This window comes from Xenopus laevis, chromosome 1L (genome assembly GCF_017654675.1).
Source record: "Xenopus laevis strain J_2021 chromosome 1L, Xenopus_laevis_v10.1, whole genome shotgun sequence".
Taxonomy (NCBI): Eukaryota; Metazoa; Chordata; class Amphibia; order Anura; family Pipidae; genus Xenopus; species Xenopus laevis.
Genome location: NC_054371.1, coordinates 91,831,876 through 91,845,102, shown reverse-complemented (window position 1 = coordinate 91,845,102; position 13,227 = coordinate 91,831,876). Strand labels below are relative to the sequence as shown.

The following is a 13,227-nucleotide window of genomic DNA, read 5'->3' as shown; positions in this document are numbered from 1 at the left end:
CCAGGGAATGTGCATTGATTAATAGGATAAATCAGTTGCACTTCCATTGTATTTAAACGTAATATTTTTTTTCTTGGTAGCCTGGATTGCTTCTACTTTCTTTCCTTTGTAGTTCCAATGAATAGCAATCTGAATATTTATTTTTTACAAATTAGCACTTTTTAAAATATTGTTCTCAATCAGAAACATACATGTGCTCACTGGAAACTATTGCTAAAATATTAAGCTTCTGAACCAAAATGCGCTCCTTTATATTTTCTTTTTGAAAATTATTAAATAAAATGCTTTAGGAATAAGTATTTTATTTAAAGGTTGCTCAAGAAAGTATCACAGCTTGCAGGGCCATTTCTCTTGTGTAGAGAAATGAGCGCATTTTGGTTCAGAAGCTTAATATTTTAGCAATAGTTTCCACAGACAGACGGTATTTTCACCACAGATACTTCGACGAAGATCAATATAAAATATGTAGTTTGAGAGTTATATTATTTTAGTTGACTAATTCCTCTTTTTACTTTTGGGCTCTTAATCTAAAAACCATAAATAAGCTCAATGATGATGTTTATAATGCAATAAAGTAACAAGAGATGCAACAGAACAGTATTGAGGGATAAGAGGGAAACCATTTAAATAAAAAAACAATGCCCTAAATTTTCTGAGCTTACAGGAATGAATGTAAAAATGTTTAACTAAAGTCATCTCTTTAGTACTCATATGTGTCTCCCGTGCTCTGAGCATGCTCTGAGATACCAGAGCATATATAGTTAATGTTGACAGAAGAACTTTGCTTCTTAGTTTATTTGCATTCTATGCTAATATCCACCAAGTGCACAAAGCTGTGGATGGGCCCAAATTTTTTTTTTTAATTATCTTTCTGATTTGTTTGTTTCAGCGCTCACTTATTTTTTTTGTATTACTCTTGCGTAGAAACATATATTTTTAGTAACACTTTTAATTTGCATTGTGGTATGTTAAAAAATCTCAACTACATGCTGTGCTATTGCAGTATGAGATGCTTATGTGTGTACATACTGTATACATTTTCAAAGAGAAAAAAAAATGTCTTGTCAAAAAAAGCTGCAACAAAATTATTTTTTTCCTAACCATCCTATTAAACTGGTTGGCAAATTTCCCATATATTTAATCAAGTGGACTTAAGAATGAATTTCGCTTTTTATGTACTGTATGACTTCATTCCATTTTCAGGTTGCATTTAGCTGATTCAAAGAAATAGAGTAGTTCACTCCTAGGAGTGAAAAGTCTTCCACTATACTGTATGCCCAGAAAATTACCAAATGGAACAAATTAACACATACATACTAACACAGGGCGAGTCATTATTACTAGAAATACATTTTTTAATTAATTCAGCCTCCAACACTTTTCAATGTGTCCATTGATTTTGAAAGACACATTTTCAAAATCCTGCCTTAAACAGGAACCGTTAATCCCCAAAGTACCTTTGTTAAATAGTAAAAGAATACACAAAAAGCACAGTATGTGTCTCCCTCACTATATAATTCTTGTTTGAAAATATAGTATGTGAGTTTCAAAAATTGACTGCAGTCTGAAAATCAATGGAGGTTTGAATCGTGATTGGGAACTGACATGTTTCTTTTGAAGTCCCATTAGGTATCCCCAGGTTGCCCGTTTTTATCCTCTCTTGAATATATACACGCAAATAAATTACATAAATATTTATAGATATTAAATTATTATTTTAGGATTTTATTAATTATTGCTGTGTGATATATTACTGAGTTGGTATAATGTATATTTAATCTTGATTTAGAGTTCAGTCCTGGCATTTAAGATAGGAATATGAATAATTGATCCATTTTGAATGTGCTATTTGAATAATAACCTAATAGCCCTTCTTCCTAATTTTGAAGACCTTGAACAGGGCATTGATTTATTGATAAATGAATATGATGTATTCTTTGTTCACGTATAGATATTATAATCCAAACCTTCCTGTCTAAATATCCCCTAGTGATGAGATACTACATAGGGTTAATGTTTTTAGGAGGTGTGATCTAAGAGCCTTTTAAAATGTTCAGGTGCATTCAAACTAATCATGCTTATGAGGCAGTGGTTTGGTCCAAGAAACGCGTCAAGCGTGTCAAGTTTGTTCGCTCCATGATTTTGAAGTTTGTACAATAAAAGAATGGTTTTAGTCCCGCAAGTGCTCCGTGTCTTTTGAAGATTTTCACTTGATTCTACGCTACGAGAAGCGTTTTTTCACATGGAAGCACAGCGCATCAGCATTGGAACAGTGAGTGCTCCCTTTTGTTCTGTTTCTTCAAGCATACAGCATTGCCTGTTGCCTTGGCTTCCGGCACTGGAGATCAGCATAAATAAAGCCAATCTGAAGCAATCTCTTTAGTTAATATACAAATTCCTCCACCCTTTCCACTCTCAGTATTATCATCTCTAATCTACCTCTTGGAAAACTTCACTGTCACCTAGGCTAAATAAAACATAATAAATTAGTTTCAGGCAAAACTTTAATGATTCCACATCTATTTACAAAAGCAGAGATTTTCTCAAATTTCTTGGCCATTTGGCCAGCACAGGTGATCAAATCACTAATTTTATTTTCCCTAAAATTGTGAGCCTTTTAATTGCATAGACAAAAGATAATTTATAATTTTAAATGTGTTCTTTAGGTTTAATGGCATCTTGTCTTTTATATTTCTGTAACCATAGAAGCTGGGTGAGATGAGGACAGATTATATTTGCAGGTGGTTTCAGGACTGTTTCTTTTACATCTGTGACCACATGGGATCAGCTGATTTGATTTAATTTCATTTTAATTTGCTTGGCTTTTTATATTTAAAAGCCTGCTTATAAAATGTTTGATTAATTTAGAGATTCATTTATTGAAACAGATTTTTTTAAACATTTTATTTTTTAAAAAAAGGTGGAAGTTTTGGGCAGAAAATGCTAATCATTTTACAAAAAAATCTGAACTGAACTACAATTCATTGCAGATGTGCATTGCAAGCTACAACCCGATTCATTGGCGCTGTAGGTTAGTTACTAAGAGCTATAAAATATAAATGCCCTGCTGTCCGTAGTTGGGTAACTAAGCAGGGCTGGGCCAAGGTAGTTTGGCACCCTAGGCAAGGGTTTCAATGAGTGCCTCCCTCCTCCCCCAGATGACCTTCCCACCTTACAATTATGTTCTTTTTAATAAAGAAAGCGTACAACACATTCATGAATGAAACTTGCACTTTATATAAATATGTAATGTTGACAAACAAAAATAAGGTACACTAAACAAGATATAGCTCCCAAAGTAGCTCCCAAATTTGTACCTGTGCCCCCCAAATCTCTGCCAACAGCAGCCAAAATATTGCCCCCAAATCTATACCTGTGCCAGCAGCATTCAAAATATTGCCCCCAAATCTGTATCTGTGCCAACTAGGAGCCAAAACATTGCCCCCAAACAGCAGCAGCCAAAATATTGCCCCCAAATCTGTACCTATGCCAGCCATTAGCCAAAATATTGCCCCCAAATCTGTACCTATGCCAGCCATTAGCCAAAATATTGCCCCCCCAATCTGTACCTGTGCCAACAGCAGCCAAAATATTGCCCCCCAATCTGTACCTGTGCCAACAGCAACCAAAATATTGCCCCCCAATCTGTACCTGTGCCAGCAAGCAGCCAAAATATTGCCCCCAAGTCTGTGACAACAGCAGCCAAAATATTGCCCCAAAGTCTGTACCTGTGCCAGCCAACAGATAAATATTGCCCTAACTTAGTATCTGTACCAGCCAGTAGCTAAATGCTGCTGCATATCTGTGCCAGCCAGCAAAATATTGCCCCTCAAAGATGTGCCAGGCCAGAAGCCAGCAGCAGATTCTTGCCCCAGACAATCTGTACCTGTGCCAGGAGTCAGCAGAAAATAAGCCCAGCAGTCGTCAGTCAGTAGTCACCACCTGGCCCAGCTCTCTTCAATACGGGCCAGGCGACACACATGCACCAACCCAGCTTTCTGCCTCTCTCTGGGGCCCAATGTGGTGTGACGCCGACATCTGCACGTGCTGCTTCCTCCTCCCCTGGCGCACACAGCGCGTTAGGAAGAAGAAGTGCAGCAGCCAGGAGGAGACGCCATTGACAGGAAGTAAGAGGGAGGTGGGGACTGGGGAGAGCTGCCGCTACCGCTTCAATACAAAATCATAATAAAGAGATCACACACCGCCAGGGGGTGTAATAAATACTAACAATTAGATAAAAAATAAAGGTGTATTAAAAAAAATGTTCCCCTTAAAAGTGCGCCCCGCTACAATTGCGTCCTAGGCAGATGCCTACTCTGCCTACCCCTAGTTCCGGCCCTGCAACTAAGAAGAATAATGGTTTAAATAGCAAACCATAACTTACTTTTTATTGAATGACCATAGAAAGGTAATAGAACATTAAAATATGTTAAGGAAAACTTTTTTTTACTATTAAATCGAACCTGTCACCAATACATAAAAAGCTGTATAATGAAAGACCTTTGCAAATTAAACATGAAATCCAAATTCTTTTTTTCATTTAAACATCCACACCTGTTATAAAGGTGTTTAAATATCTGAGCTGTCAATCAAAAATTGGCTGCCCTGTCTCTATGCCTGAGGCAAAGAGATGGAGCAGTCAATTACTTTCACCTTCCATTCAGTACTTCCTAGATATCATTTTACTCCTCTCATCTCCCTATATAATTGTGTAGGGAACTGCACATGGGCATTAGGTCCCCCATTCTGGTGCATACACAAGATTTGTGGTGATACATAACTTGCCTTAATAATAGTGTCCACAACAAAATGGTGCCTGCCTGCCTGCTTGCTGTAATTGTGTAATTGTAATTCCAAGACTGAAGTAAACAAAATTAAAAAAATATATGTAAAGTGTAAGTAAATAAAGTTTATTTTGCTCAACTAACATGATAGAAAATGATTTGAAATTATTTGTCAGTGTGACTGGTCCCCTTTAAGGGGACCGAAATAAAGTTGGTAGGTAAAAAACTGAAAATTATAAAACTGGTTTTATAATGATAATTACATAAAAAATGTAGACGTGGTTTCTAAATAATTTTGGCAATGCATAGGTTACTCCACACTACTCCACACCAGTGATGTCAGGGGTAGGGCCGATGACATCAGGGGAGGGTTCATGACAAACTGGTGAAATCCGGATAGGTGGCAATCCTATATGGAGCAGTACTGTACCATGCGGCCACCAACGCCAACAGGGTATATCATCTGCGATCAGACAGGATGACAGAATGTCTCAAAAATTCAAGTGAAATTATTAAACATTATTAGACAGGGATACATTCATGCTTTTAACATCAACACCATTATACTGTCCATGTGTTGTTCTTTTTAATGGGTCATATCCTTTCTTCTCCCATGCACACACATACGGGGTGACTTTGTGCGAGGTAGAGGGGAATGTGCAGTGATAATCAGCAGTGATATGTGCTGATTATATAAGATATATTACTGAGAAGTTCCATGACCATATAAAAAATACGAGGCCGAAGGACAAGTGTTTTCATACAAGCCATGGAACTCAGAGGTGACTTCTAATATCCTCATATTTTGCAGCAGGGGGGCACTACACAATTTGTCATGTGACAGAAATGACATCACTAAGCTCTGATTACAAGAGATGACATCACTAAGCATTGTTTATAAGAATTTTAAACACAGAATCACCTTTGTGGGTGCCAGGGGTTCTGGCAGTGATATAGGTAAAACCACCCTTGCTGACACCCAAGTATAAGGAAATGCTATAGTCAGAGCCACCCTGGCGGGTGCTCTGGGACTCGGAAGAGCCACCCTGGCGGGTGCTCTGGGGCTCGGAAGAGCCACACTGCCCAGAATTAGACAACGTGTTATCTACAAAGACCCCTAGATCCTTCTCATTTAAGGAAACTCCCAACACACTGCCATTTAGTGTATAACTTGCATTTATATTATTTTTGCCAAAGTGCATAACCTTGCATTTATCAACATTGAACCTCATTTTCCAGTTTGCTGCCCAGTTTTCCAGTTTAGATAAATCACTCTGCAAAGTGGCAGCATCCTGCATGGAACCTATAGTTCTGCACAATTTAGTATCATCTGCAAAAATAGAAACAGTACTTTCAATGCCCACCTCCAGGTCATTAATAAACAAGTTGAAAAGCAAGGGACCTAGTACAGAGCCCTGCGGTACTCCACTAACAACACTGGTCCAATTAGAAAATGTTCCATTTACCACCACTCTTTGTAGTCTATCTTTTAGCCAGTTCTCTATCCAGGTACAAATACTATGTTCCAGGCCAACATTCCTTAATTTAACCAGTAACCTTTTGTGTGGCACTGTATCAAATGCTTTAGCAAACTCTAAGTAAATCACATCCACTGCCATACCAGAATCGAGGTCTCTACTTACATTCTCATAAAAAGAAATTAAGTTAGTCTGGCAAGATCTATTACGCATAAAACCATGCTGGCACAAACTCATAGTATTATGATTTGCTATGAAGTCCAGTATCTTATCCTTTATTAACCATTCGAAAAGCTTTCCTACCACTGACGTCAGACTAACTGGCCTATAGTTTTGAGGCTGAGAACGGGATCCTTTTTTGAATAGAGGCACCACATTAGCAATTCGCCAGTCTCTCGGCACTATGCCAGATCTCAATGAATCCTGAAAAATTAAGTAAAGAGGTTTGGCAATCACAGAGCTAAGCTCGCTAATTACCCTGGGATGAATACCATCTGGCCCTGGACCTTTGTTAATCTTAACATGTTCTAGTCTCTTTTGAATTTCTTCATGTGTGAATCATGCATCATTAGTTGTATTACTAGAATTGGGACCTTCACTTACTGGTTCCTCATTTGTGTAGACAGATGAAAAATATATATAATAATTTTAGGATAGCAAGAGAGGACTGGAAAAGGCAGGGCAAGATGCAGAGCGAGATGAGGGGTACAATGTACAAGCCAGGTTCAAGAAGCAAGAATCAGGAACAGGTTAGACACGGTCAATACAAGGTGAAGTCAGGGAAAGGTTTTAGGTAGAACAGGAAGAAGAAATCGGGAACAAGCAATCAAAGCTGGGCAGGGCAAGGTTTAAAGCTGGACCGGAGCAGAACTAGAAAGGAGAAGTTAAAGCAGAACAAGACAGGGAAGAGTTCAGACAAGACAAGGCAAGGAAAGGAGGCTAGAACTGGAAACCTTAGCTAGGGACAATGCCACACTGCTAGTCTGGGAAACAATGCTCTGGCAAGGTGTATTTGGAGGGCTGTAAATAGGGCCCTGATTGGCTGATTGCAACTAATCAGTCAGCAGCTGGGCTGCGGCTGTAGAGGCCAAACAGGCTGCAGCTGGCCAATCAGGCTGCAGCTGGGCTGGGACTGCAGAGGCCAGGTAATATATAGGGAGCAACCCTACAGGCTGCTCATCTGGCCAATGTTTAAGGTATCGAGCCAGAAATCAAAAGGTCCCTATTTTGAATCCCAGCAATACCTGACAATAATAATGCATCATTATAACATATTGTCTAACATTTACTAAGCAATTTAATGATGGCTAGTTGATAATAATAACAGATTTGTAGCAAGCACACTCCTCATTAAAGCACTACTCTGGGGCTACCAAAAATATTTAACAAGTATCATAAAGAAGTGATGCACTCAAGGTACTGTTTCTTTATGGATACCTGTACATACAGTATATGTATATGATTAAGCCATGAAGCAAGGTGAGAATTTTGCCTTAGGCAACACTCTTGCATAAGTACATAAGTAAAATACTTGACAGAGGTGAATATTTCATTTCTCACAGATTCTGTTTTAGGGTAGTAGGATAGTAAGTTTGGAAAAAAACGTTAATGCATTTTTTCTCCCTCTTCAGTAGATAGTGACATACAGACATTCAGTAGGTCAGTTTAAGACAAAGGCTGTATCATATGCCTTGTATAACACATGTACAATTTTCTAAATTTTCAAACATTTTTTGCTTGAAAACTCAAATTAAAGTTGAAGCAAAAATCACCACACCATGCCATTATTAGCAGGCCCGGCCCCAGCCGCATTATGGGGACGTGTGGTCCCCATTCAATTACACCAGCTGCGCCGGCGCTTTTTCGCCAGCGCGCTGGGAAGGGGAAGTGTAGGCGGATGCTAGGACCGCGCGGCCGCCTGGTCGGACCACGTGGCCTAGGGGCGGCCGGCAAACAAATCCGGCGCTGATTATTAGTAGAGCTCACAAAACAAATTATTGGTCTGAAGTCTTTCCAAGTGATCTATTCAAGATTAATACACATACAGATGCAGCCACTTTGGTTTGTCTGTTTGACACAGAATAACTAAACACAGATATCCCATTTATCTCATTTAACACAGAAAACTGCATCACAACATCCCATCTAATTAAAGCATTCACCATTGTTCACAATGGTGCTTTGGTATGCTAATGAAAAGGTTAAATGCATTAAATGAGTTAAGATGACTTTAGATAACGCAGTTTCTTCAATTAACCATGAGTCATGACGCATTTATCTCACAAATCCAAGTGGCTTCATCTGTAAGCAATATTCAATTTGCTGTACAGTATGTTGGAAATGTATCAGGCAAAGGCGATGTGGGCAGTTATCCCCTTTTTTCGAAAGGCTGACTGTACTAGAATATTCTTTAATCCACTGGTTATATTTAAAAACATCCTGTATTGTTTTTGTGGTTCATAATAAAACAGGATTAACTGTATGTTTTCTATTCGGTTATGAATACAAATATATGTATTTATATTTTTGCTACATGAGTCTTTCAAATGGTTACTTTTGAACTAATGTGGTTAAAATGATATTATGCAAACAAAGCCACAAATTGTTACTTCTCCAGAACAAGCCGATAACCCACCTGCCATTCCCATATTCATTGCAGCTGTTGTGAGGTTGACTGGCCTGGCAGACTGGCAAGAATCCAACCATCTGCTTTATGGGAACAACTGTAGTACTGAGACTGGTGAATGGAAAGTGTGATTACTATATTTAGGAAGCCATAATATTTACTCAGAGCCACCGTGTGACAGATACGTGTGTATCTTTGGAAAGATTTTTAAAATGTAAAATATATTAATATATAAAAATGGTCTTTCAAGGGGATATTTTTGTTTATTTAAATGGGTATTGCTATATATTAAAAGGTTTCTGACAGCTCATTAAAAAAATACACTCATGACTCCCAGCAGTTCAGTATATTTCCCATGATCTCAATGAACATTTTCCAGACACTTAGAAATATTTTTATTGTATTGGCGCTGAAGTTTCCTGTACTTGCCAAAGACCCCTTCTACTGTGTTACAACCACTACATTTTTTTGTGTTTATGGTATCAAGCAATACAAGTATTGTATTTCTTTGTTTTCCAGGGTACAATTTTCTTGCCAGGGAACAAAGTGGTAGAACATCCGTGCAATGAAGAAAGCCCAGGAAAATTTCTGTTCGAAGTAGTTCCAGGTAGGACCTGTTGATTTTCAGGGAATCTCTAATATTCTTTAAATTAAATTTGCTTTGGTGGGGCAATCTATATTGTATATCACACCACAAATAATAGAAACTATTTTTAAAAGTCTTTGTTAGTTAGAGTTTTACAGCTCCTTAATGCCTTTTGTAATACAGGTATGGGACCTGTTATCCAGAATGCTCGGGCCCTGGGGTTTTCCGGATAAGGGGTCTTTCTATAATTTGGATCCACATATATTAAGGGGGTTATTTATTAAGATTTGAGTTGTGTTATCCATGAAGATTCGAGTTTTCGGGTAATTTTTTTGGTCAAAACTCACATTTTTGGATTTATTATACCCCGACCCTGGAAATAACTTGAATACACCATCTAAAACCTATTGAGGTCATATAGGAGAGGTTCCTTGAACCATTTGAAGATGTTAATAGCCTTCATTATGTTCAGTTTTTTTCAGAGGGTTTTGCCTGAAAACCCAATTCGAGAGATTCTTTTTTTCCATTTCAGGTTTTACTTAAATAGGAAACCATTCCATCTTTTCGTTCATTCGAGGTATAAAAGACTCTAACATTCGAACTTCTATAAATAAACCCCTAAGTCTTTTTAAAAAGCATGTAAACAATAAATTTACCTAAAGTACTGTTTTATTATTACAGAGAAAAAGGAAATCAATTTAAAAATGTGAACTATTTAATTAAAATGGTGTCCATGGGAGATTGCCTTCCTGTAATTTGTAATTTTCTGGATAATGGGTTTCTAGATTATGGATCTCATACCTGTAATGGCACTATTTGCTCCGTATTCCTCACTTGCATCGATTTATTTTATCTGAATTGTAATTTATTTTGCCTTATGAAATTTAATAAAAGCCAATTCTCATGAATTCAATATGATCCTTGATGTTTGCACATCTAATATGCCAGTTCTTGTGATAGAAAAGATGTGTTTGGATAGAAACATTAATAAAGAGGATTAAAGGAAAACTATACCCCCAAAATGAATACGTAAGCAACAGATAGTTTATATCAAATTGAATGACATATTAAAGAATCTTACCAAACTGGAATATATATTTACATAAATTTTGCCCTTTTACATCTCTTGCCTTGAACCACCATTTCGTGACTCTATCTGTGCTGCCTCAGAGATCACCTGACCAGAAATACTACAACACTAACTGTAACAGGAAGAAGTGAGGAAGCAAAAGGCAGAACTCTGTCTGTTAATTGGCTCATGTGACCTTACATGTGGTTTGTATGTGTGCACAGTGAATCGTACGATCTAAGGGGGCGGCCCTTATTTTTTAAAATGGCAATTTTCTATTTATGATTACCCAATGGCACATACTACTTAAAAAGTATCAATAATGTGATTGATACACACGGAGGATTGCAGTGGATCCTATTATTGTTCCTATGGTGCTCCGTCCAAGCACCTAAAATATCAATCCAATATCTGTAGTCTGGAACAAAGGACCAAATCGCAGGATAACTGCAAATGTGCCAAATTTTATTTTAATCCACACACGACATGTTTCGGGCGCAACTGCCCTTTTTACTTAAAAAGTATATTATTATGATAATGGTTCATTTACATGAAGCAGGGTTTTACACATGAGCTGTTTTACTCAGTATCTTTTAATAGAGACCTACATTGTTTGGGGGGTATAGTTTTCCTTTAATAAAGATTAATAAAGAACACTGTACTTGCCACTCATTTTCTACATGTCTCAGCTGACGTGCAGGGTTCAGGTTACTGTGCAATAAAGGCTACAGAGCTGGCAATTTGACATGAATTGTATACTGAAATAACTAGCAATGTCTATACAATACAATATATACTTTCATCTAGTTTTCAACTAAGGGGCCCCTATGATGTGGTGGTGAGGGAGGGAGGCAATTGCCGTCTCTTAAAAAAAACCTTCTGCATTAAAATAATTTTTAATATTAATTAAAAAGAATTTCAGAGAACATAGTAGGTGAAAAAAAGAGACACGTCAATCAAGTTCAACCTTTTAAGTCTATACATAACCTGCCTAACTGCTAGTTGATCCAGAGGAAGGCAAACAAAATAATTTGAAGCCTCTCCGAAAAAAAAAAAATCCTTCCTGACACCAAAATAGACTAGTCCTTGGATCAACTTGTACTATGAGCTATTGTACTGGCAGGTAGGCAATTTAAAAAAAATGTAAAAGGTTAACTTGATGGACGTGTGTATTTTTTCAACCTAACTTACTATGTTACTATGTTACTATGAGCTTTCTTCCATAACCCTGAATTCCCTTTCTTGCTAAAAAGCCATCCAACCCCCTCTTAAAGGAATTGTTCAGGGTAAAAATAAAAACTGGGTAAATAGATAGACTGTGCAAACTAGAAAAATATTTTCAATATAGTTAATTAGGCAAAAATGTACTGAAATGTATAAAGGCTGGACTGACTGGATGTGTAACATAATAGCCAGAACACTACTTCCTGCTTTGCAGCTCTCATGGTTTCCACTGATTGGGTACCAGATAGTAACCAATCAGTGACTTGAGGGGGGGGCACATGGGTCATAACTGTTTCTTTTGAATCTGAGCTGACCTTAAAAAATAAGGGCCACCCCCTGGGATCATATGATTCATGTGCACATAAACATATAAACAAACTATACTTCTTAGGTCACATGAGCCAATTAACAGACAGATTTTTGTCTTTTGCTTCAACACTTCTTCATGTTACAGTTAGAGGCAGATGTATTAATGTATTAATGGGGGTTTTGCGCAAATATTCCAATCAAAGGAATAATCGTTCGATCGAACAATTAAATCCTTCGAATCGAACGATTCGAAGGATTTTGATCCATCGATCGAAGGATTATCCTTCGACCAAAATAAGATAGCCATTGAGTTCGGTAGCTTCGGTAGGTGGCGAACTAGGGGGTCGAAGTTTTTTCTTAAAGTGACAGTACTTCAACTAACGAATGGCCGAATAGTCGAACGATTTTTAGTTCAAATCCTTCGATTCAAAGTCGTAGTTGAAGGTCAAAGTAGCCCATTCGATGGTCGAAGTAGCCAAAAAAACACTTCGAAATTCGAAGTATTTTTTCTTCTATTCCTTCACTCGAACTTAATGAATGGGCCCCTTAGAGTTGTAGTATTTCTGGTCAGGTGACCTCTGAGGCAGCACACAGACCATCACGAAATGGTAATTCAAGGCAAGAGATGTAAAAGGGCAATATTTACTTAAATATACATACCAGTTTGGTAAGATTCTTTAATATGCCACTTAATATGATATAAACTAATAAATAATCTGTTGCTTAAGTATTCATTTTGGGGGTATAGTTTTCCTTGAAAGTCACTGACTAACTCAGAGTTAGAGAGCTGAAAAGCAGGTAGTAGTGTTCTGTTCTGTTATATAAGACATCCAGTCACTCCAGCCTTTATACATTACATTTTTTTGCTAACTAACCATATTAGAAACATTTTTTTTATTTTGCACATACTATTTAGTATACTAAATATACTATTATTTTTACACTGAACTGTTCCTTTAAAGTTAATGTATCAGCCTGTATGACTGATTCAGTGAGAGAATTCCACATCTTCACAGCTCAAACTGTTAAAAATCCCTTCAGAATATTTAGGAGGAACCTCCTTTATTCTAGTAGGAATGGGTGACCTTGCGTCAGCTGGAAACACCTACTGGTAAGTAAAGCATTAGAGAGATGATTATACAGTATCATCC

The 13,227-nt window shown here is 37.4% G+C and overlaps 1 protein-coding gene across 1 annotated transcript in view; it reads left to right on the top strand.

Annotated features, from left to right (window-relative positions):
* The window catches only part of arhgap24.L (Rho GTPase activating protein 24 L homeolog), a 366,864-nt gene that overhangs the window by 167,206 nt on the left and 186,431 nt on the right, over nt 1-13,227 (top strand). Inside the window, exon 3 of the mRNA XM_041591276.1 lies at nt 9,408-9,495. Coding sequence (XP_041447210.1) covers nt 9,408-9,495 — 88 coding nt within the window. The remainder of the gene's footprint in view (nt 1-9,407; nt 9,496-13,227) is intronic.